This window comes from Coregonus clupeaformis, chromosome 18, assembly GCF_020615455.1.
Source record: "Coregonus clupeaformis isolate EN_2021a chromosome 18, ASM2061545v1, whole genome shotgun sequence".
In the NCBI taxonomy this organism is placed as follows: Eukaryota; Metazoa; Chordata; class Actinopteri; order Salmoniformes; family Salmonidae; genus Coregonus; species Coregonus clupeaformis.
In genome coordinates this window covers 56,248,787-56,269,328 of record NC_059209.1, presented here as the reverse complement: position 1 = coordinate 56,269,328, position 20,542 = coordinate 56,248,787, and the positions used below count along the sequence as shown (strand labels likewise).

The following is a 20,542-nucleotide window of genomic DNA, read 5'->3' as shown; positions in this document are numbered from 1 at the left end:
CAAGATGTCACTATACAATCAGTACAGACTGGCAACACCAAACATTTATTTTAAAAGACCAAATGAGGCATTTAGGGATAGAACAAATGCCTAGTGATTGAGGAGACACAGCCAGGTAAGAGCTTGAACCATGTAACCATAGGGTTACAAAGCAAGTACACAACCTCCTGACATAGGCCTACAGATCCAGACCTCTTGGCAGAGACGTTAGTAGGTTACACGATAGAGAGCGAGAGAGAGAGCGCACGCAGTTAAGAGGAGCTAACGGAGACCAGAGATAATCCCACCGCTGCCATCAAAGTGGCGAGCATATAATAAAGTCAAGTTCGCTATGATAAAGTGAAGTTCTTAACAAAAGTAATGTGTAGAAGTATCCTCTGCCGCGAAACTGGTGCTTTCTTTTAGGTTTATCTCTATAGCTTACTATTTTATCTCATATATTTTGTCTCTTCCAGGCCGATGCTACTGAGAGTTGTGGAGCAACAGTCCAGTGCTGTGATGCACACACCGCAGGCTTTTCTCCCAGTCTCTGCTTGGGTCTACCGAATGTAGGCTAAGGAAATTCAAAGGAAGCGCTCAAATCAAAGCGTTGAAGATGACCTATTTCATGCAAGCATTTTTTATTTATTTTATGAATAAATAATATACTTAATTTCGTTCATTTACATTACCAATCTATTGCTGTTTTTAGAATAGACTGTTCAACGTCGTCTCATTTTCACTTCAGCGATGCAACATCTTCCTGTAATTTTTCCACAACGCATCGCGATTACGCGCGTAGCCAAGGTAATAGATATTTTCTTGGTCAGCATCACAGGTGCTCGTGGACCTTTGTGCGTAATTTTGGACCATTTTTGCATGTTCAGTTTATGAGCGAATTCATTTAATACATCAAAGGGGGAAACCACCAGACCAGTCCTATAGCAAGAATGGCTCCGCACCTCAAACGTTCGGGTGATTGTAATTGGGGCATGCGTTTTATTGTTTATCCATAGCAGGCTGTCGGAGTTCAGATAAACTGAGATGCATAGAACGGAAAATATGCAAATAATTGGAAATAACACCCGGCAGTGCTTGATTGTGAGGCAATTCATCATCTGAAATGTATTTTTATTTGTAATTTTAAGGGAGGAAATATCACAGGTTTGAATAACTCTACTGTCCTGAAGAATCGAAGACACATTTTTGTAAGTAGTCCTGCATTATACTAGATCACAACCTATGATTTGATTTGCGCCTGTGTTTTGCATGAATCTGCAATAGGCTACATTCGCCTCGATCACAACCTACAGGTCTGTCTGCCGACCAAGATAGGTAATAAATGCAAACTCGACGGGATTAGAACAAAACCTCGATTATTATTACAATGGTTTATCGAGTCCAGCCAGAATTGTGCTTGGACGTAGCTATAGTTTATATATGTTTTTAAAAAAAGATCTCGGTAGCCTAGTATGTGTTGGATTAAGATATAATTATATTCAGCACATAAACACTTGAGAGCTGAATAGGATGCAAAACCTGTATCGAAAAAAGAGACCTCGATAATATTGTAGAATACCGTTGAGGAATATCGTTCACATGAAGAATGAAGAAATATGATCTAGTAAATAAATCTCAAACGAACCCCCCCATTATCCTTACATTGCTGTTGATATGCTAGCAGATGCATTGTGTCACCATACTACCTACAAATAGCTATGCAACGTATAGGCTCCTGGAACAGTATGCTTATTATGGGCTAATAACACTGTGGTGCAAATATTGATGGTATCCTATGAATGTATTTAAATCATAATGTTTTTGTTGCCATTTTTCCTTTTAGTTAAGACATGGTAAGATTTCGTTTCAAAGTCAGCTCAGGACAAATCCTACCAATGTGCATTTTCTGTCCGTTTTTTCTGTCATTCTTTCCTGTCTCCTGTCTGATTTAGAGTGTATATCCCATGTTAATCTGCTTGGGTTTTCTGAGACTTCTCCGGCTGTATGCTTCTGCAAGGCTCATCAGCATCAGCATCTACATCATCTGCCACTTCAAACACATCAAGCCACAAGAGGAGGGAGCTTAGCTGCTTTTGGCATTTCAAAATTAGGCTGATCAAAGAACAAGTCAAAACTGCAGTGAAAAAAAACACCTTCAGGATGACAGTGAGTTTCTTCAAAGTGAACCAGATGACTCCACCGGACCCGTGCCCTGGAAACACCACCATTTGACTGAGGACTATCAGAGTGACTGCTGACATCAAAGTTTTAATTGTTGTTTTAAAAAAGAAGAACAAATGCTTGGGCATCTCTGGTGGCCTGCTGGGTAGCAGTGGTCTTCTTGTACCGTAGTAGCAGGAGCTGAACCACGGTTACCATAGTGGGACAATGGCACGCCCAGGCTCTGGGGTGCTGGTGTCGGTCAACGGGCTGGGGTACCCTCCTCAGAACCTGGCCCGGGTGGTGGTGTGGGAGTGGCTGAACGAACATGGGCGCTGGCGGCCCTACAGCGCGGCAACGTGCCACCACATAGAGAACGTACTGAAGGGTGACGCACGGGGGACTGTGGTCCTTGGACAGGTGGATGCCCAGCTGGCCCCTTACATCATCGACCTGCAGTCCATGCACCAGTTTAGACAGGACACAGGTAAGAACCAGTCAAAACACCTGTGTCGTTCATCATCATCATCATGTGATGCATGTGGGGTCACAGACATTTATATAACTGTATTTCCCCATTATGAATTTCAATGGTAGAATAGATTAACAATGTAAAAGGTGCAGTTCATGCCACAGCATGCTGTACATATTATTCAAATGTTCATTCTTAGCCAATAGACCCTTCCATTATGGTGTTCATTTTCTTTGCAACCTAGCTCAACAACTTAATATGGAAACCACCCTTGAAGAATGTGCATCTTTTTCTGTATTTGCCTTCAACAAATCTAATTTAACTCCTTGGGGAAGTCGAGCGAGAGATCCAAATGTACTGGGACCTATCTGAACCACAGGTTGAGGTGGGTATCTTTGCTACAACAGAAGATGAAGCACTCAGATGACCATTAATGCTCATCAGATTAAAAACAAGTTTAGTAACCACCTTAATCATTACCTCATCTTCTACGCTACAGCTTTAATGTCATGACCTTGCCAAAGGTCATTGTGAATGAGGCAGCCAAGCATTTCAAGTGAGCGACTGCTGTAATCCTCACTCTCTCCAGCGCCATAAAACAGAAAAATTATATTTTCTGTCAGAAAATAACAATGTGAAAGATAATTATTTTTCATGTTTGGTTTTGATGTTGTATTTTCATGCTTCATCTTCTTGCCTCTTACCAGTACTCACAGTGCTGCCACTCTCTGGTACAAACCTATCAAACATTTATGATCATTTATGATGAGCAAAGCGACATTGACTCCATCTAGTAAATAGAGATACCCTTAGAAATACAGCATAGAGATATCCTATAGATCAGTGATCATCAACTAGATTCAGCCGCGGGCTGATTGTTTTCTTGAGCAGATGGTCAGGGGGCCGGAACATAATTACAAATAATTTGTAGACGGCAAATTGACCACAAGAAGCCCAAACAGATATAATACTTGACTAAAACATAATCATTTAAACCTTGCTTTCATTTGTATACATTCACATACACTGAGTGTACAAAACATTATGAACACCTGCACTTTCCATGACATAGACTGACCAGGTGAATCCAGGTGAAAGCTATGATCCCTTATTGATGTCAGTTGTTAAATCCACTTCAATCAGTGTATATGAAGGGGAGGAGACAGGTTAAAGAAGGATTTTTAAGCCTTGAGACAATTGAGACATGGATTGTGTATGTGTGCCGTTCAGATGGTGAATGGGCAAGAAAATATTTAAGTGCCTTTGAATGGGGTGTGGTAGTAGCTGCCAGGCGCACCGGTTTGTGTCAAGAACTGCAACGCTGCTGGGTTTTTCACGCTCAACAGTTTCCCATGTGTATCAAGAATGGTCCACCACCCAAAAGACATCCAGCCAACATGACACAACTGTGGGAAGCATTGGAGTCAACATGGGCCAGTATCCCTGTGGAACGCTTTCGACACCTTGTAGAGTCAATGCCTCGACGAATTGAGGCTGTTCTGAGGGCAAAAGTGGGGGGGCGCAACTCAATATTAGGAAGGTGTTCTTAATGTTTTGTACACTCAGTGTGTATCTCTGTTATGTGTGGAATAGTTTGGAACAGATTTCCAAAATTACAATCAATTGGAGCTGATTTCCTGGTGTTTTTACAGTCTTTTATGTCCAACAATTTAAAAACATAATATATATATATTTATTATTATTATTTGTCTAAGAAAACTTGGTGCCAAAGGACACAATCCCAGCAAGAATCAACAGAAACATACTAGGCTTCTGATCCCCCTATAAGTTGTTTGGTCATTGAGCTTACAAATGTATTCCACTAAGGTGTTCATTTGCCTGCCTGTGTTGCTTCTGTTTCTTGGACACATTTACTTCTCAGATATGAGGGTGTTTTTGCCTAAGATTATCAAAGCGTTCCTGTCTGAGTTTTTTCGGAGTTTTAGATGTACCTGCTGCCACAGTGTGTTGAGGATGCATGCGTGCGGGGGAGGTCTCAGAAAGCTGTTCAGTGTCAGCTATAGAGAATCCTTTGACACCTGAATTAGCCTCGCAGGCTCATTCACCTGAACAATGAATGTCTCATAGTGATTAATTAATTGATGAACCTTCTATGTCCCAATGGCCAGACTTCTATATTAAGGGCATAGAACATGACACCGTGTCAGAGAGAGTGCAGGAGAGAAAGGGAAGGATATCTCATTGAGTTTTACTAGCTGGTGCATTTGTCACTCAGTATAAGCAAAACATTATTATTATCCTATATGCTGTGTAGCTTATGAGGATTGGCAAAACAAAACAAATGTTACTTTGAGGTGAAATGAATTGTTCAGTTGGATTCATAGTCATTGGTCTTCTATTGATAGCCAGGGTGAAATCATGTTAGCTGGTGTGAATGTGACGAGGCAGTATCTTAGCATGGCTCCCTGTCACACTTGCCTAAAGCCTAAGGAAGTGCTGTGGGTGATTTCTGCTGTCCTTGTCGTCGTGTCCTTTGATAGAATAGAGAGCTGCACATGTGTCTGAGACTGGTTTGCTGAGAGAGCGAGAGAGAGGAGCCAGCCAACCGTTTGTCAGCCATTACCATGGCGCTGGGCCTGGGCCTGACGTTTATCGCTCCTCATTTTGCTGTTCTCCGTGTTACCCTCCCCCTCAGCTGGGATAAAACTGTCACAACAGGTGCTGACGGACAGCATCCTGGACACCCATCCCTGACCCCCCTCCTCCACCTTCTAAAAACTGGGATAGGCTCCTGCAGCTATGGCTGTCCTATTGATCTGTCTTCATATAGGGCCCTGGTGAGAGGCAATGTGATATTGATGCACGACCACCATTTACATGAACGGTGGAATGGGAAACCGTGGCCTCGGATCTGTTTTTTATGGCTTTCAATACATTTGTTTACAGTGGATGTTTGCTGTGTGAAGGACAGGTGCAAAACCACAATCAACCAGCCTGCTGCAGGGCCTCAGATTGTACCTCTGGTGGAAGACCATGGTTAATATGCCAGTGGTGCTGCTGTCTACTGCAGCTGTGGATGGAGCTAGAAGCTGGAAACAGCAGGGTCATGGTTGGACTACCGCATTTGGGGCCCTGGGGCACCGACTTAAAATGTTGCAGTTTTAAAGCAAATTTCCTGCTATTCTACACATTTTGTCATGAGGCTGAGAGAAAGTTGACTAGCAACAACTACTGGGACCTAAAAGACACCCACCATGAGCACCCACTAAATTTGCCCAAGAAGAGGAAAACAAAATAAAATCCACACCAAACTTAAAGACAGGAAGCAAACCAAAAAGTGGAGCAAAATGAAATCAGGGAAGAGCAGATAAAGGATGTATTTTTTATTTTTTTATCTCCAAAATAAACCAATAAACACTGGCGGTCTTTCATACAAGACAAAACAACCACTTTTCTTTGTGTTAATATTCTATTTTTTATACTAATTTCCTTATTTTTCTTTCCTTTTTATTTATTTATAGTAGCCTAAACTCAGACGTTTTGAAAATACAAATGTTGTACGTCTCTATAACTCTCATCCGCTTGGAACGAGCTCAACCAAAACAACACTTAACTCCAATACAGAAAAACTTGCAGTCAAAACAAAATGTGTGCCAGGATACACACTGGCTAAACACAAAACGTATTGACTTCCCACCGTTAAAGACAATCAGCAACCAAGTTGTCCTTACCACGGACATGTCTGATTTCAAGGGGAAAATCCTGCAATATGAGACTCCAATGAAGGAGTCGGCGGTTCATGGAGCTTGTCTTTTGCATTAAAAGGAGAAGGTTGTGATCGGTATAGACCACCATAGGGGTAGAGACCGATACATAAACCTCCAAGTGCTGAAGAGCCAGTACCAAAGCTAGCGTGTCCTTCTTGATAGTTGAGTACTGTTTTTGATATGAGGCCAATTTCTTTTTTTAAAGTACCCCTCAGGGTGCTCATCATCTTCTTTCTGTAGGAGGGGGTTGGGGCCCCCTGGAGGTCGGGGGCCACGGGGCATGTGCTCTGCGTGCCCGTTTGGTAATCTGGCCCTGAGCAGGGTTGTGTTACGCTTGTGTGTCCATGGTGTCCTAGGAGGAGTGTGAGTGATGGAGTGCTCTGTCAGTTGGGTGGTGTGTGTCCTCTCTGCACACTCTCAGGGATCTGGACAGTCTCCTGTGGCTTTGGGCGAACCCGGACCGCCTATGGTGGGATCCAGACCGTAGACCTACACACACACCAAGCCCATACAACCCGAATGAGACAGCAGCAGCTCTATTTGAACTCTTCTTCTCCCTGTAATCAGTGGAGCATGACGGCAGCAGCACACACCACAACCTGTGAAGCAGGGCCCTTCTCTCTATGAGCCTGCCCGGCACATCTGCATGCTACCGCCATTCTAAACACGGGATACACAACGCTCAGCTCAGCACGGGCTTGGAAAGAGAAGATACCAGTCTATGGTGAAGTGTAAAAAATTGGAGTGCGTACGTGCGCACAGGATTACAGGGCTGCCTAGTTTGTGGAAGAATCTCTGGCTGGAGGCTGGGGATGGGTTGGCTCATATCCAAAGTGGATCGATCCATTCCCCTCCCCAGAGGGGTGTTTCAACCTCTAAACACTGCTGTGGACTGATCCCCTTTCACTCCACCCACTCCCATAGCGCAACACAGGGGCTTATCAGCCATCTCTATCGTACCCCAACACTCTCCCTGCCACTGGCCAGTGATAGGGTTCACACTGCCATGCATAACCTCAGTGCTACCTCTTCACTGTTTACCTCTCATTCTCCTGATGATGGAAAGCCAATGTAGAGAAGCCAGTAACATGACTGTTACATATGCAGAACATGACATTAGACACACACAAACTGTTTGTAATTTCATCCCATGAGATGTAATTTTACATGGAAATCAACACGCTTGAAACCCACAGCAGCTTATGACAAATCAAAATGTAGAACCTGTGACTACTTCATGTTATGCTGTGACTATAAAGACATTATATAATTCTTATATATATATATATACACTGCTCAAAAAAATAAAGGGAACACTTAAACAACACAATGTAACTCCAAGTCAATCACACTCCTGTGAAATCAAACTGTCCACTTAGGAAGCAACACTGATTGACAATACATTTCACATGCTGTTGTGCAAATGGAATAGACAACAGGTGGAAATTATAGGCAATTAGCAAGACACCCCCAATAAAGGACTGGTTTTGCAGGTGGTGACCACAGACCACTTCTCAGTTCCTATGCTTCCTGGCTGATGTTTTGGTCACTTTTGAATGCTGGCGGTGCTTTCACTCTAGTGGTAGCATGAGACGGAGTCTACAACCCACACAAGTGGCTCAGGTAGTGCAGCTCATCCAGGATGGCACATCAATGTGAGCTGTGGCAAGAAGGTTTGCTGTGTCTGTCAGCGTAGTGTCCAGAGCATGGAGGCGCTACCAGGAGACAGGCCAGTACATCAGGAGACGTGGAGGAGGCCGTAGGAGGGCAACAACCCAGCAGCAGGACCGCTACCTCCGCCTTTGTGCAAGGAGGAGCAGGAGGAGCACTGCCAGAGCCCTGCAAAATGACCTCCAGCAGGCCACAAATGTGCATGTGTCTGCTCAAACGGTCAGAAACAGACTCCATGAGGGTGGTATGAGGGCCCGACGTCCACAGGTGGGGGTTGTGCTTACAGCCCAACACCGTGCAGGACGTTTGGCATTTGCCAGAGAACACCAAGATTGGCAAATTCGCCACTGGCGCCCTGTGCTCTTCACAGATGAAAGCAGGTTCACACTGAGCACATGTGACAGACGTGACAGAGTCTGGAGACGCGGTGGAGAACGTTCTGCTGCCTGCAACATCCTCCAGCATGACCGGTTTGGCGGTGGGTCAGTCATGGTGTGGGGTGGTATTTCTTTGGGGGGCCGCACAGCCCTCCATGTGCTCGCCAGAGGTAGCCTGACTGCCATTAGGTACCGAGATGAGATCCTCAGACCCCTTGTGAGACCATATGCTGGTGCGGTTGGCCCTGGGTTCCTCCTAATGCAAGACAATGCTAGACCTCATGTGGCTGGAGTGTGTCAGTTCCTGCAAGAGGAAGGCATTGATGCTATGGACTGGCCCGCCCGTTCCCCAGACCTGAATCCAATTGAGCACATCTGGGACATCATGTCTCGCTCCATCCACCAACTCCACGTTGCACCACAGACTGTCCAGGAGTTGGCGGATGCTTTAGTCCAGGTCTGGGAGGAGATCCCTCAGGAGACCATCCGCCACCTCATCAGGAGCATGCCCAGGCGTTGTAGGGAGGTCATACAGGCACGTGGAGGCCACACACACTACTGAGCCTCATTTTGACTTGTTTTAAGGACATTACATCAAAGTTGGATCAGCCTGTAGTGTGGTTTTCCACTTTAATTTTGAGGGTGACTCCAAATCCAGACCTCCATGGGTTGATAAATTTGATTTCCATTGATAATTTTTGTGTGATTTTGTTGTCAGCACATTCAACTATGTAAAGAAAAAAGTATTTAATAAGATTATTTCATTCATTCAGATCTAGAATGTGTTATTTTAGTGTTCCCTTTATTTTTTTGAGCAGTGTATATATATATATATATATATATCCCCCTTCAGATAAATTGTTTACTCAGTGTTCTTCACAAACACTCTTAGGTGATGACATTATTTTCTACTAAGTGAGATTTACAGAGGGCCACAGTGTGGGTTGCTGGTCTGGCATTCTAGTGTGTGTGACAGACTACAGAGATAAACTCTATCAGAGTGGCTCTGTTCCGTTGCTATGGCCAGTGACGTGCATTGTTTCTCCTCCCCTATTTGTTTTGGTAATGCATGCGTGAGAACCTGTTCTCCTCTGACCTGTTTTCTCTGTGCTTGCAATCCTCCTCCTGAGTAATTCAAAACAGGTTGGTGACCACCACACTGCCTGTGGTGGAAAAAGATAGACTGGCAGAAAAATAAAGCTATCACTTTCCATTTTCATGTGTAGATGACAACCGGCAGTAGCTGCAGTCTTGGTTCTATTGCTGTTGACGGCATCTTGCTGAGTGTGTGTACTGCAGGTGTGTTGGAGGAGGGCGGTGTGTGATTTCTTTACTAGCCTGCGGTGTGTGTGGGGGGAGTCGTTTCAGTGGTGTGTGGGCTGGAGTTCTGAGAAGGATTCCTGCTACGTGCTACAGGTTGGGTATGACTTGGCCCTCAGCCATCACCATTTGAAATCAAAACATTATTGACCCACATGTGAACAGGAAGGATGAGCAGAGCAGAGTAAAGATAAAGGAGTACATGTGTATTAGGAAAGCTATGTGTATGTTTTGCAGAGGGCCCTTTGTAGGGCTAACTCCATCAATATTCTGTCCTGAACTGAAGGAAAACTGGCTGGATCTAAGAGATACAGGACCATTCAATTAGGAGGACCATTTAATATTTATAATTTCCTGTATAGGCCAACCTATTCTTCTAATTTCCTGTATAGGCCTACCTATTCTTCTAATTTCCTGTATAGGCCTACCTATTCTTGTCATTTCCTGTATAGGCCTACCTATTCTAGTCATTTCCTGTATAGGCCTACCTATTCTTGTCATTTCCTGTATAGGCCTACCTATTATTCTCATTTCCTGTATAGGCCTACCTATTCTTGTCATTTCCTGTATAGGCCTACCTATTCTTGTCATTTCCTGTATAGGCCTACCTATTATTCTCATTTCCTGTATAGGCCTACCTATTCTTCTCATTTCCTGTATAGGCCTACCTATTCTTCTCATTTCCTGTATAGGCCTACCTATTCTTGTCATTTCCTGTATAGGCCTACCTATTCTTGTCATTCATACTTATTACTTGTTCTGTCTCTCTGAATTTCTGTTTTATTGGAAATTGCACACAATAAATGTAAATCATGTACACAATAATACAGTACGGTTTTATTGTGTACCTGAAAGAAAGGAGGAGAGGGAGAGCTTGTTTATGTACTTGAACGATTAAAAGTGGATGCGGTGGGAGGGGTGGTGCGTGTTTGTGTGTGTGTGTGTGTGTGTGTCAGCAATACGGATTGAATGTGTGATGCCCTCCCTGTCAAGGCAGGCATGTTGTTGAGTGACACAATGGAGTTATATTGATGTTCTACACATTGTTAGATAAAACAACAACAGTGTTTCAATTGTTGAGTGAGAGAGAGAGAAATAATATTCCTATCTTCTAATGAACACTGGTGTCATGGTTTACAGTCATTACATCCAAAACTGAGATTAAGTAAATTCATCAAAAGCTACGGTATGCTCCCAAGTGAACTCACAAAAGCTCTTGCACCCCCCGTATTTGAGAGAAGTTTTAGTTACAAAGCATACGAAGCAAAAGCCTATGAGAAGGGTGCAGAGAGGAGCTGAGGACTGATAGGGAGATCCTGAGAGAAAAGAGACAGACATAGAGAGGTGGAGTGTTCCCCGAGTGTACAAAACATTAGGAACACCTGCTCTTTCCATGACAGACTGACCAGGTGAACACAGGTGTAAGCTATGATCCCTTATTGATGTCACTTGTTAAATCCACTTCAATCAGTGTAGATGAAGGGGAGGAGACAGGTTAGGATTTTTAAGCCTTGAGACAATTGAGACTTGTGTATGTGTGAATGGGCAAAACAAAATATTTAAGTCCCTTTGAACGGGTAATGGTAGTAGGTGCCAGGTGCACCGGTTTGAGGGTGTCAAGAACTGCAATGCTGCTGGGTTTTTCACGCTCAACTGTTTCCCGTGTGTATCAAGAATTATCCACCACCCAAAGCACATCCAGCCAACTTGACACAACTGTGGGAAGCATTGGAGTCAACATGGGCCAGCATCCCTGTTTGAACGCTTTCAACACCTTGTAGAGTCTGTTCTGAAGGCAAAAGGGGGTGCAACTCAATATTAGGAAGATGTTCCTAATGTTTTGTACACTCAGTGTATAGTATAGTGACCGTCATGAAAGAGGGGAGCACAAACACAAAAACCAGACAGAAACACAGGGAAGAAATTGAGCTGTGCACAGGGCAGGTGTGATTTCCCAAACCTGCCATCTCTTTTCCTTTCTCTTTGTTTCTCTTTCTCTGTTTCTCTCTTTATCCATTATCCCTCCTCTCTTTTTTCCAGTTCCACCCTCCCCTGTTCACTCTGGATAGAAGTCAGTTTTCCACCTCATCTGGTCCTTCAGAACGTTAGTTTATTATTTTGCCATTGTCTTTGTCTAGGTCACATCAATGCAAAAGTACTGCAAGCTCTAATACAATTTACAGGATCACATTCTAACTTGAGGGGGCTATACAGCATTTCTGTATATGGAACAGAAAGACTGTTTATGAAGGCTGATTATTTCAGAATCAAACAAGTACTGTCCTAGCCTCCTGATCTCCATCACCACGTCATGGTTCCTTTTCTGGAATGGGGACATGTAGCTCTGTGGTACTGTAACACTCTCTAGCAGCTTGGAGAGGTAGTAGCTTACTACTGTACTTGTAGCTCAGTGTCCAGACCAGGCCATCCGCCAGCTCCTTGGTGAAAGTGACCCTGTAGCGCTCTTATTTCCTGGACCTTGGGGCTGTAGTGTTTGTAGTTCTGGAATTGATCCTGTGAGGAGGAGACAGTCTGAGATGTGGCCACGTCCTCCCTAAGTGATTAAGGTGAGCGGGCTGGGCACCGGGCATGGTAGCAGCTGCTCTGGGTTGGCAGCCTGGCACACACAGAAGCACAGTTAGACACCCAGGGCATCTTTCCATCCTCTCAACCTCTAATCCGATGAGTCACCACTTTTAACTTCTGAGGTGGATATCTTTCTCTTTCATCGAGCCAACAGCTTTTAAAGCTGCTCTCCGCCAGTGCTTCCCTTATCAGGGCCAGTCAAGGAGGTCACTCAGATCAGAGCCCCCCCTCTCTCTCTCTCTCTCTCTCGCTCTCACGCTCACTCTCACTCACTCACCACTGCTGTGATTATGATTAAACCAGGCCCACCCACCTCTCTCCCGCTAAACAACTCCATTAGGGTCTCCCTCTCTGCTGCCTGGTTTAATCTATCACCATCTTCTGGGTGTCAGAGGGACACTGGTGGTTAAACTGTGAGTACCGGGGTTGACTCTTGGGGTGCCCTAAAATAGTGGGCTGGACTAATGTTTTTATGTTTGAGCTGGACCAATGTGCTAATGGGGGTAGTCAGGTTTGTTCAACTCCAGAGCGCCCATACAAAACCTGGTCTGTAGATGTGGGTGTTTGATGGTAAGGTTTGTATGTGCCCATGTACAGCCTGCATGATAAATGGTTTCAGGTACTTTGAGACTATGACCCACCATGGACTAAGATTAAAGGCAGCAGGTATATCTTTGATCTGTGCAGTCACAGAACATGATTGATGAAGTTAACTATTAATTAAGTATGGTAACAGATGCTCTAATGAATCCAACTGTGCAGAGTAAACTGCTCACAGGTCTCTATTTCAGCCATACAGCACACTCATGCTTAGCAGCACAAAACGATAGTTAGACACTTGTTATGTTAAAGGTGGCAGAGGAATGTTAAGTCAGCAGTGGTGTCTTTGATCAGTAGGGTATGTGGTCTTTAGTGCAGAAAGAGCATTGTTTGACTGTATTAAGGGAGCTTTGCACAGCTAGCTTGGAGCACATGGCTCCCCTTTATCACTCACAGTACAGATCTCAGCATGGGCCTTTTATTTTGGTTCCAATCTTCCCTCTCTGTAGAACGCACTATTCAGCCACCACACTGTGTGCATTCTGCACTGCAAAGCTGAGAAAGCAGAGCTTAGTTTGAGGCTTTAATGATTGAATAGATGTAATGACAAACTGACACCAAGTTTATATTGGTGCTGTTTTATGTTTTGAATCATTATGGAAATAAATGGATGATACTGCCAAGAGTTTACATCAGCTCTCACCTACCCACATGAAAAAAAATACTATAGTATACTATCGGATAAATACTACAATATTCACTGTAGTGTTTTTGCGGACTTTACTGTAGTGTTTTTGCAGAAGTTTGTCTGCAAAAACACTACAGGGAATACTGTGGCATTTACTGTAGTATACTGTAGTATTTACAGTTAACTATCATATAAATACTGTAGTAAAATAAAACTTTAGTATATACTATTGTAATTAATGTAGTGTTTTTGCAGATTGTAGTATACTGTAGTATTTACTAAAGTGTTTTTGCAGACATTACTGTAGTATTTACTATAGTGTTTTTGTTTTATTATCTTTGACGTATAAGTGGAGGCTTTATCCTTCAGAAAACCTACTGGAGATACTAAAAGAGCACATTTTTTATAACCTGTAGGTAGGTAGGACTGGGGTCTGAACAGACGGTTTAGCGCTTCTGCTCTTTTCTATAATCTGTAGGGAACACAATATGGTTTATACTTGGCATGTAGGTTTCTCACTTATGGGTGGCACAAATTGCAACATGGGGGAGGGAAATGGGCAGGGTATACAGTTGAAGTCGGAAGTTTACATACACCTTAGCCAAATACATTTAAACTCAGTTTTGTCACAATTCCTGACATTTAATCCTAGTAAAAATTCCCTGTCTTAGGTCAGTTAGGATCACCACTTTATTTTAAGAATGTGAAATGTCAGAATAATAGTAGAAACAATGATTTATTTCAGCTTTTATTTATTTCATCACATTCCCAGTGGGTCAGAAGTTTACATACACTCAATTAGTATTTGGTAGCATTGCCTTTAAAATGTTTAACTTGGGTCAAACGTTTCGGGTAGCCTTCCACAAGTTTCACACAATAAGTTGTGTGAATTTTGGCCCATTCCTCCTGACAGAGCTGGTGTAACTGAGTCAGGTTTGTAGGCCTCCTTAATCGCACACGCTTTTTCAGTTCTGCCTACACATTTTCTATAGGATTGAGGTCAGGGCTTTGTGATGGCCACTCCAATACCTTGACTTTGTTGTCCTTAAGCCATTTTCCCACAACTTTAGAAGTATGCTTGGGGTCATTGTCCATTTGGAAGACCCATTTGCGACCAAGCATTAACTTCCTGACTGATTTCTTGAGATGTTAGTTCAATATATCCACAACATTTTTCTTCCTCATGATGCCATCTATTTTGTGAAGTGCACCAGTCCCTCCTGCAGCAAAGCACCCCCACAGCATGATGCTGCCAACCCCGTTCTTCACTGTTGGGATGGTGTTCTTCGGCTTGCAAGCTCCCGCTTTTTCCTCCAAACATAACGATGGTCATTATGGCCAAACAGTTCTATTTTTGTTTTAACAGACCAGAGGACATTTCTCCAAAAAGTACGATCTTTGTCCCCATGAGCAGTTGCAAACCGTAGTCTGGCTTTTTTATGGTGGTTTTGGAGCAGTGGCTTCTTCCTTGCTGAGCAGCCTTTCAGGTAATGTCGATATAGGACTCGTTTTACTGTGGATATAGATACTTTTGTACCTGTTTCCTCCAGCATCTTCAGAAGGTCCTTTACTGTTGTTCTGGGATTGATTTGCACTTTTCGCACCAAAGTACGTTAATCTCTAGGAGACAGAACACATCTCCTTCCTGAGCGGTATGACGGCTGCGTGGTCCCATGGTGTTTATACTTGTGTACTATTGTTTGTACAGATGAACGTGGTACCTAAAGCCATGACATCATTTTCTGGAATTTTCCAAGCTGTTTAAAGGCACAGTCAACTTAGTGTATATAAACTTCTGACCCACTGGAATTGTGATACAGTGAATTATAAGTGAAATAATCTGTCTGTAAACAATTGTTGGAAAAATGACTTGTGTCATGCACAAAGTAGATGTCCTAACCGACTTGCCAAAACTATAGTTTGTTAATAAGACATTTGTGGAGTGGTTGAAAAACGAGTTTTAATGACTCCAACCTAAGTGTATGTAAACTTCCGACTTCAACTGTATAAAAATGTAATACCGTAGTATTTATTTACTATAGTTAAAAAATGGTAGTGTTTTTTGCGGACTGTAGTGTTTTTGCGAACATTACTGTAGTACTACAGTATACTACAGTTGTGACGAGGTGTGAAAGAAGGAGTCAGGCGCAGGAGGTAAAATACCGAAGTCCAGAGTTTAATCCGTTTGCATAAATCAAACGCCCCAAGCGTCAAACAAAACTATACAAGGGAAAACATCCACCTTGGCAATAACACAGTGAAATGTAGCTCAACCGAGCTACACGCTCTCACAACAAACAATCACTCACAAAGACAAGGGGAACAGAGGGAACACTTATACACATACTAATTAGGGGAATGAGCACCAGGTGTGTGTGATTGACAAGACATGACAAGTGGAGTGATGAGAATGGGATCGGCAGTTGCTAGTACTCCGGTGACGACGAATGCCGAAGCCTGCCCGAACCAGGAGGGGGGGGGGCAGCTTTGGCGGAAGTCGTGATAACAGTTTACTATAGAATTCTATAGTAAGTACTGTAGTATTCTACAGTAAACTGTAGTATTTTTTCATGCAGGTAAAGACAAACATAATTAATTGTTTGGCACTTTGAAATTAAGTATTGGTGTAGGAGTGTTTGTTGGTGTTATTTCTGCATACTTTCTTTCCAAGCCCCAGAGGCTTGAAGGTCTGCCTTGTGCAGTCTGTCTGTTGCCAAGTTTTTGGTGTGGGAATCATTTATTCAAAGCCTCAAAGGCTGTCAGTCCCAGGGACTAATGAAAATGAGAGTGGGGATGACTGCGACAAGCCAGGGGAGGTACGATACACACCTGGCAGACAACCCGGGGTTCACACTCCCACACACACACTGACTCCTCCCTCCCTCCCATCCACCCATGGAACTACAATCACTTATTTTGAGTGTTTGCATCATGGCCACTCTGCAGAATATCATTGTGAGTCTCTCTCTCCTCTCTCCTTTCTCTCCTTCATCTCAGTCTTTCTCTCTTTCACCTGTAAGTGCTGCTAAATCGCTGTTCTTGGTCACACTCCAAGTCCTATGACTGGCCAGCAGGAGAAACATCCTGCCGCAGCCTGTGAGGTGAGTAATATTGGCCAGGTGTTCTTGGCACATGGAGCACTGTGCTGTCGATCCTGAATGGGGCATCGAGCGGCTTCACTTTCCAGATGTCTCATTAATAATGACAGCTAACACACTCTCAGGGGGTTTGTTACTACTGTCTCAAGGTGAATTGTCTTCAGGCAAAGAAATAGCCAATCCTGTTATGATTTACCAGTATTAGAACCCAAATGCAGACAAGTACACCAAGCCAGAGAAGGTTTAACAGGTTTATTTAAAATGTTCAATAGTCCAGGTTTCCAATAATAGGGGAAGAGCAAGTCCAGGTTACAGGGAGGGTAACAGATCCAGGTCAGGGCAGGTGTGGTACCGTAATGTCCTAGTGTCCGTGGTGAGTCCAAAAGAGAGGTCCGGTAGTGGAGAGCAGGATGGTGGTGGCAGGAGTGAAGCGGAGGCAGGAGTCAGGTTCCAAATATCTGTGGCACAGGAGAAAAGTAAATAGAACAGGCCAAAACACAAAGAGCAAAAATAAACAGGTTGAGTCGGCAGCGAGACTAACATGGTCATCTTGACTATGATCTGACGATGAGTGGTAAGTTTGACCGGGTCTTAAAGGCTGAGGTGATTATGGTGAATGAGCTGCAGCTGGAACCCTGACTCCCGCACACCAGACTTCACTCCTGCAATCAAGGACAGACAGAGGGGAGGGAGAGAGCAGAGAGAGAGCTACCTAGCAGCAGTAGGCCTAACAGTACCCCCCTCTACGGACGCCACCTGGCGGCCGACGGGCTGATCGGGATGTAACCTATGAAACTCTCGGACCAGAGCAGGATCCACAATGAAGCTCCTGGGCACCCAGGAACGTTCCTCAGGACCATAACCCTCCCAATCCACCAGGTACTGGAAACCACGACCCCGGCGGCGAACATCCAGAAGTCGCCGGACAGTGTAGACCGGACCCCACCCACGATCCTGGGCGGAGGAGGGGACGAGAGGGCGGGCACAGAGGGCTAACCGACACAGGCTTAATCTGGGAAACATGAAAGGTGGAATGAACCCGTAGGGAGGCAGGAAGCTGTAGCTTAACCGCGCAGGGGTTAACAATAGACAGTATCTTGAACGGTCCTATAAAACGAGGCGCCATCTTCTTAGACTCCACCTTCAATGGAAGGTCCCGTGACTTCAGCCATACCTCTTGACCAGGAGAGTAACCGGGAGCCTGGGACCGGTGACGGTTGGCTTGCCTCTGCATGTACGCCGAAGCTCGGGACAGAGCTACCCTGGCCTTCCTCCAGACCTTGAAGCAGCGGCGCATGTGGGACTGCACCGAGGGTACCGCCAGTTCCCTCTCTTGAGAAGGGAACAGGGGAGGTTGATAACCCAGAGCACACAGAAAAGGAGACAAACCAGAGGAAGCGTTAGTCAAGGTGTTATGAGCATATTCCACCCAGGGGAGCATGGAGCTCCATGACCCAGGGTTAGACCCTGTGACACAGCGAAGAGCGGTCTCCATCTCCTGGTTCGCTCTCTCGGCTTGCCCGTTGGTCTGGGGGTGATATCCAGAGGACAGGCTGGATGTAATGCCCAAAGCTTTACAGAAAGCTTTCCACACCTGGGAGACAAACTGGGGACCCCTGTCAGAGACAATATCCGTGGGTAGACCATGAGAGCGGAACACATGTTCAACCAAAATATCAGCCGTCTCTCTGGCAGTGGGCAGTTTAGGTAGGGCCAAAAAATGAGCGAACTTAGAAAAACGATCAATCACCGTAAGAATTACAGTCTTTCCAGACGAGGGGGGAAGTCCAGTGACAAAATCCATAGCGATATGCGACCAGGGCCGGCTGGGTATAGGTAGAGGTCGTAGATGACCAGCGCTGGCCTGGGTGGAGTTCTTACTTCGTGCACATACCGTACAAGCAGCAATGAAGGCTCGAGTGTCCGCCTCCATCGTGGCCCACCAGAACTTCCGTCGCACAAAGTCAAGGGTCCGCGAAACTCCAGGGTGACAGGTAAGGGGAGACGAGTGAGCCCACTGAAGTACCTGGGAGCGAGCAGACTCAGGGACAAACATCCGGTTAGGAGGACCCCTCCCAGGGTCAGCTTGATGATGTTGAGCCTGTCTAACAATCCCCTCGATGTCACATGTGACGACCGCAATACTGCAGGTAGGAGGCAAAATGGGTTCAGGGTTACTACCAGTATCAACAGCCGAATGAACACGAGACAGGGCGTCAGGCTTGACGTTGCGTGACCCAGGACGGTAAGACAGAGAAAAATTGAATCTCCCAAAAAATAGTGCCCACCTGGCTTGACGGGGGTTGAGCTGCTTCGCTGACTGGAGGTAAGCCAGATTCTTATGATCCGTCCAAACGATGAAGGGTTGTTCCGCCCCCTCCAACCAATGTCGCCACTCCTCGAGAGCCAGCTTAACGGCGAGCAGTTCACGATTGCCAACATCATAATTCCTCTCTGCCTGAGAAAGTTTCCTTGAGAGAAAAGCACAGGGATGCAGTTTGTTATCTTCAGGAGAACGCTGTGACAACACCGCACCTACCCCAGTGTCGGATGCATCCACCTCCACGACAAACTGGCGGTCGGGGTCCGGCTGCATCAGAATGGGAGCCGAGGCGAAGCGATGTTTCAGTTCTTCGAACGCTGATTCGGCCCCTTCATTCCAAGCGAACGGTCGTGAGATGGAGGTGAGAGCGGTGAGTGGCGCCGCAATGCGGCTGTAGTCCTTGATGAACCTCCTATAGAAGTTCGCAAACCCCAGAAATCGTTGAAGTTGTTTGCGGGTAGAGGGGCTGGCCAGTCCGTGACAGCAGAGATCTTAGCTGGGTCCATCCGCAACTCCCCCTGAGCGATGATGTAACCCAAAAAAGAGGTCTCAGACACATGAAATTCACATTTCTCCATCTTCACAAACAGTTTGTTCTCCAACAACCTTTGCAACACCTGGCGCACATGCAGTTCATGTTCCTGGGAGGACTCTGAGAAAATCAAGATATCATCCAGATAGACAAAAACAAACCGATTCAACATGTCCCGAAGGACATCATTGACTAGTGCCTGAAAAACAGCAGGGGCATTAGACAACCCAAAAGGCATAACCAGATACTCAAAATGTCCCAAGGGTGTGTTGAAGGCAGTCTTCCATTCATCACCTTTACGAATGCGCACCAGGTGATACGCATTTCGTAGATCCAGTTTCGTAAAGATGGTAGCACCATGAAGGAGGGGAAAAGCAGAATTAATCAAAGGCAGAGAATACTTGTTCTTAATGGTGATGTTGTTAAGTCCACGGTAATCAATACAGGGTCTGAGGGTCTTATCCTTCTTAGCAACAAAAAAGAATCCCGCTCCTACAGGTGACGAGGAAGGACGCATAATACCTGCCGCCAAGGAGTCCCGAATGTAGTTCTCCATAGCCTCCGTCTCCGGCCGGGAGAGATTGTACAGGCGACTGCTGGGGAGCGGGGCTCCTGGCTGGAGGTCAATGGCACAGTCGTAAGGCCGGTGAGGAGGAAGAGAAGTAGCTCTGTGTTTGCAGAAAACGGATGCCAGGTCATGATACACGTCAGGAACATTAGAAAGATCCATGGACTCCAGTGGAGGTCGAGGCACAGTACTGGCAGGAGTCAGAGCAGAACACAAACAATTCACATGACAAAATGTGCTCCATGAAACAATTCTACCTGTCACCCAATCAATGTGTGGATTGTGTCTTATGAGCCAGGGGATACCAAGGACCAGAGGGGTCTGTGGGCAGTCGATAATATGGAATTGAATGTTCTCCTGATGATTTCCCGACACTCTAAGACAAACAGGAACAGTCTGATGGGTAATATGGGTCAACAATTGTCCATTCAGACCCTTAGCCTGCAGCGGACAGTCCATAGGAACAGTCTCCAAATCCATTTGTTGAGCCCACTCTCTAT

The 20,542-nt window shown here is 45.0% G+C and overlaps 1 protein-coding gene across 3 annotated transcripts in view; it reads left to right on the top strand.

Annotated features, from left to right (window-relative positions):
• The first annotated feature begins 201 nt into the window (after positions 1 to 201).
• LOC121550450 (E3 ubiquitin-protein ligase DTX1) overlaps positions 202 to 20,542 on the top strand; it is a 60,738-nt gene continuing 40,397 nt past the window's right edge. Inside the window, exons 1-3 of one of the 3 annotated variants that reach the window (XM_041862715.2) lie at positions 202 to 357; positions 456 to 1,187; positions 1,932 to 2,626. In XM_041862715.2, coding sequence (XP_041718649.1) covers positions 2,368 to 2,626 — 259 coding nt within the window. In that variant the 5' untranslated portion in view covers positions 202 to 357; positions 456 to 1,187; positions 1,932 to 2,367. Of the gene's footprint in view, positions 1,188 to 1,931; positions 2,627 to 20,542 lie in introns of all 3 variants that reach the window. The other 2 variants (XM_041862717.2, XM_041862716.2) reach the window with 2 other exon arrangements.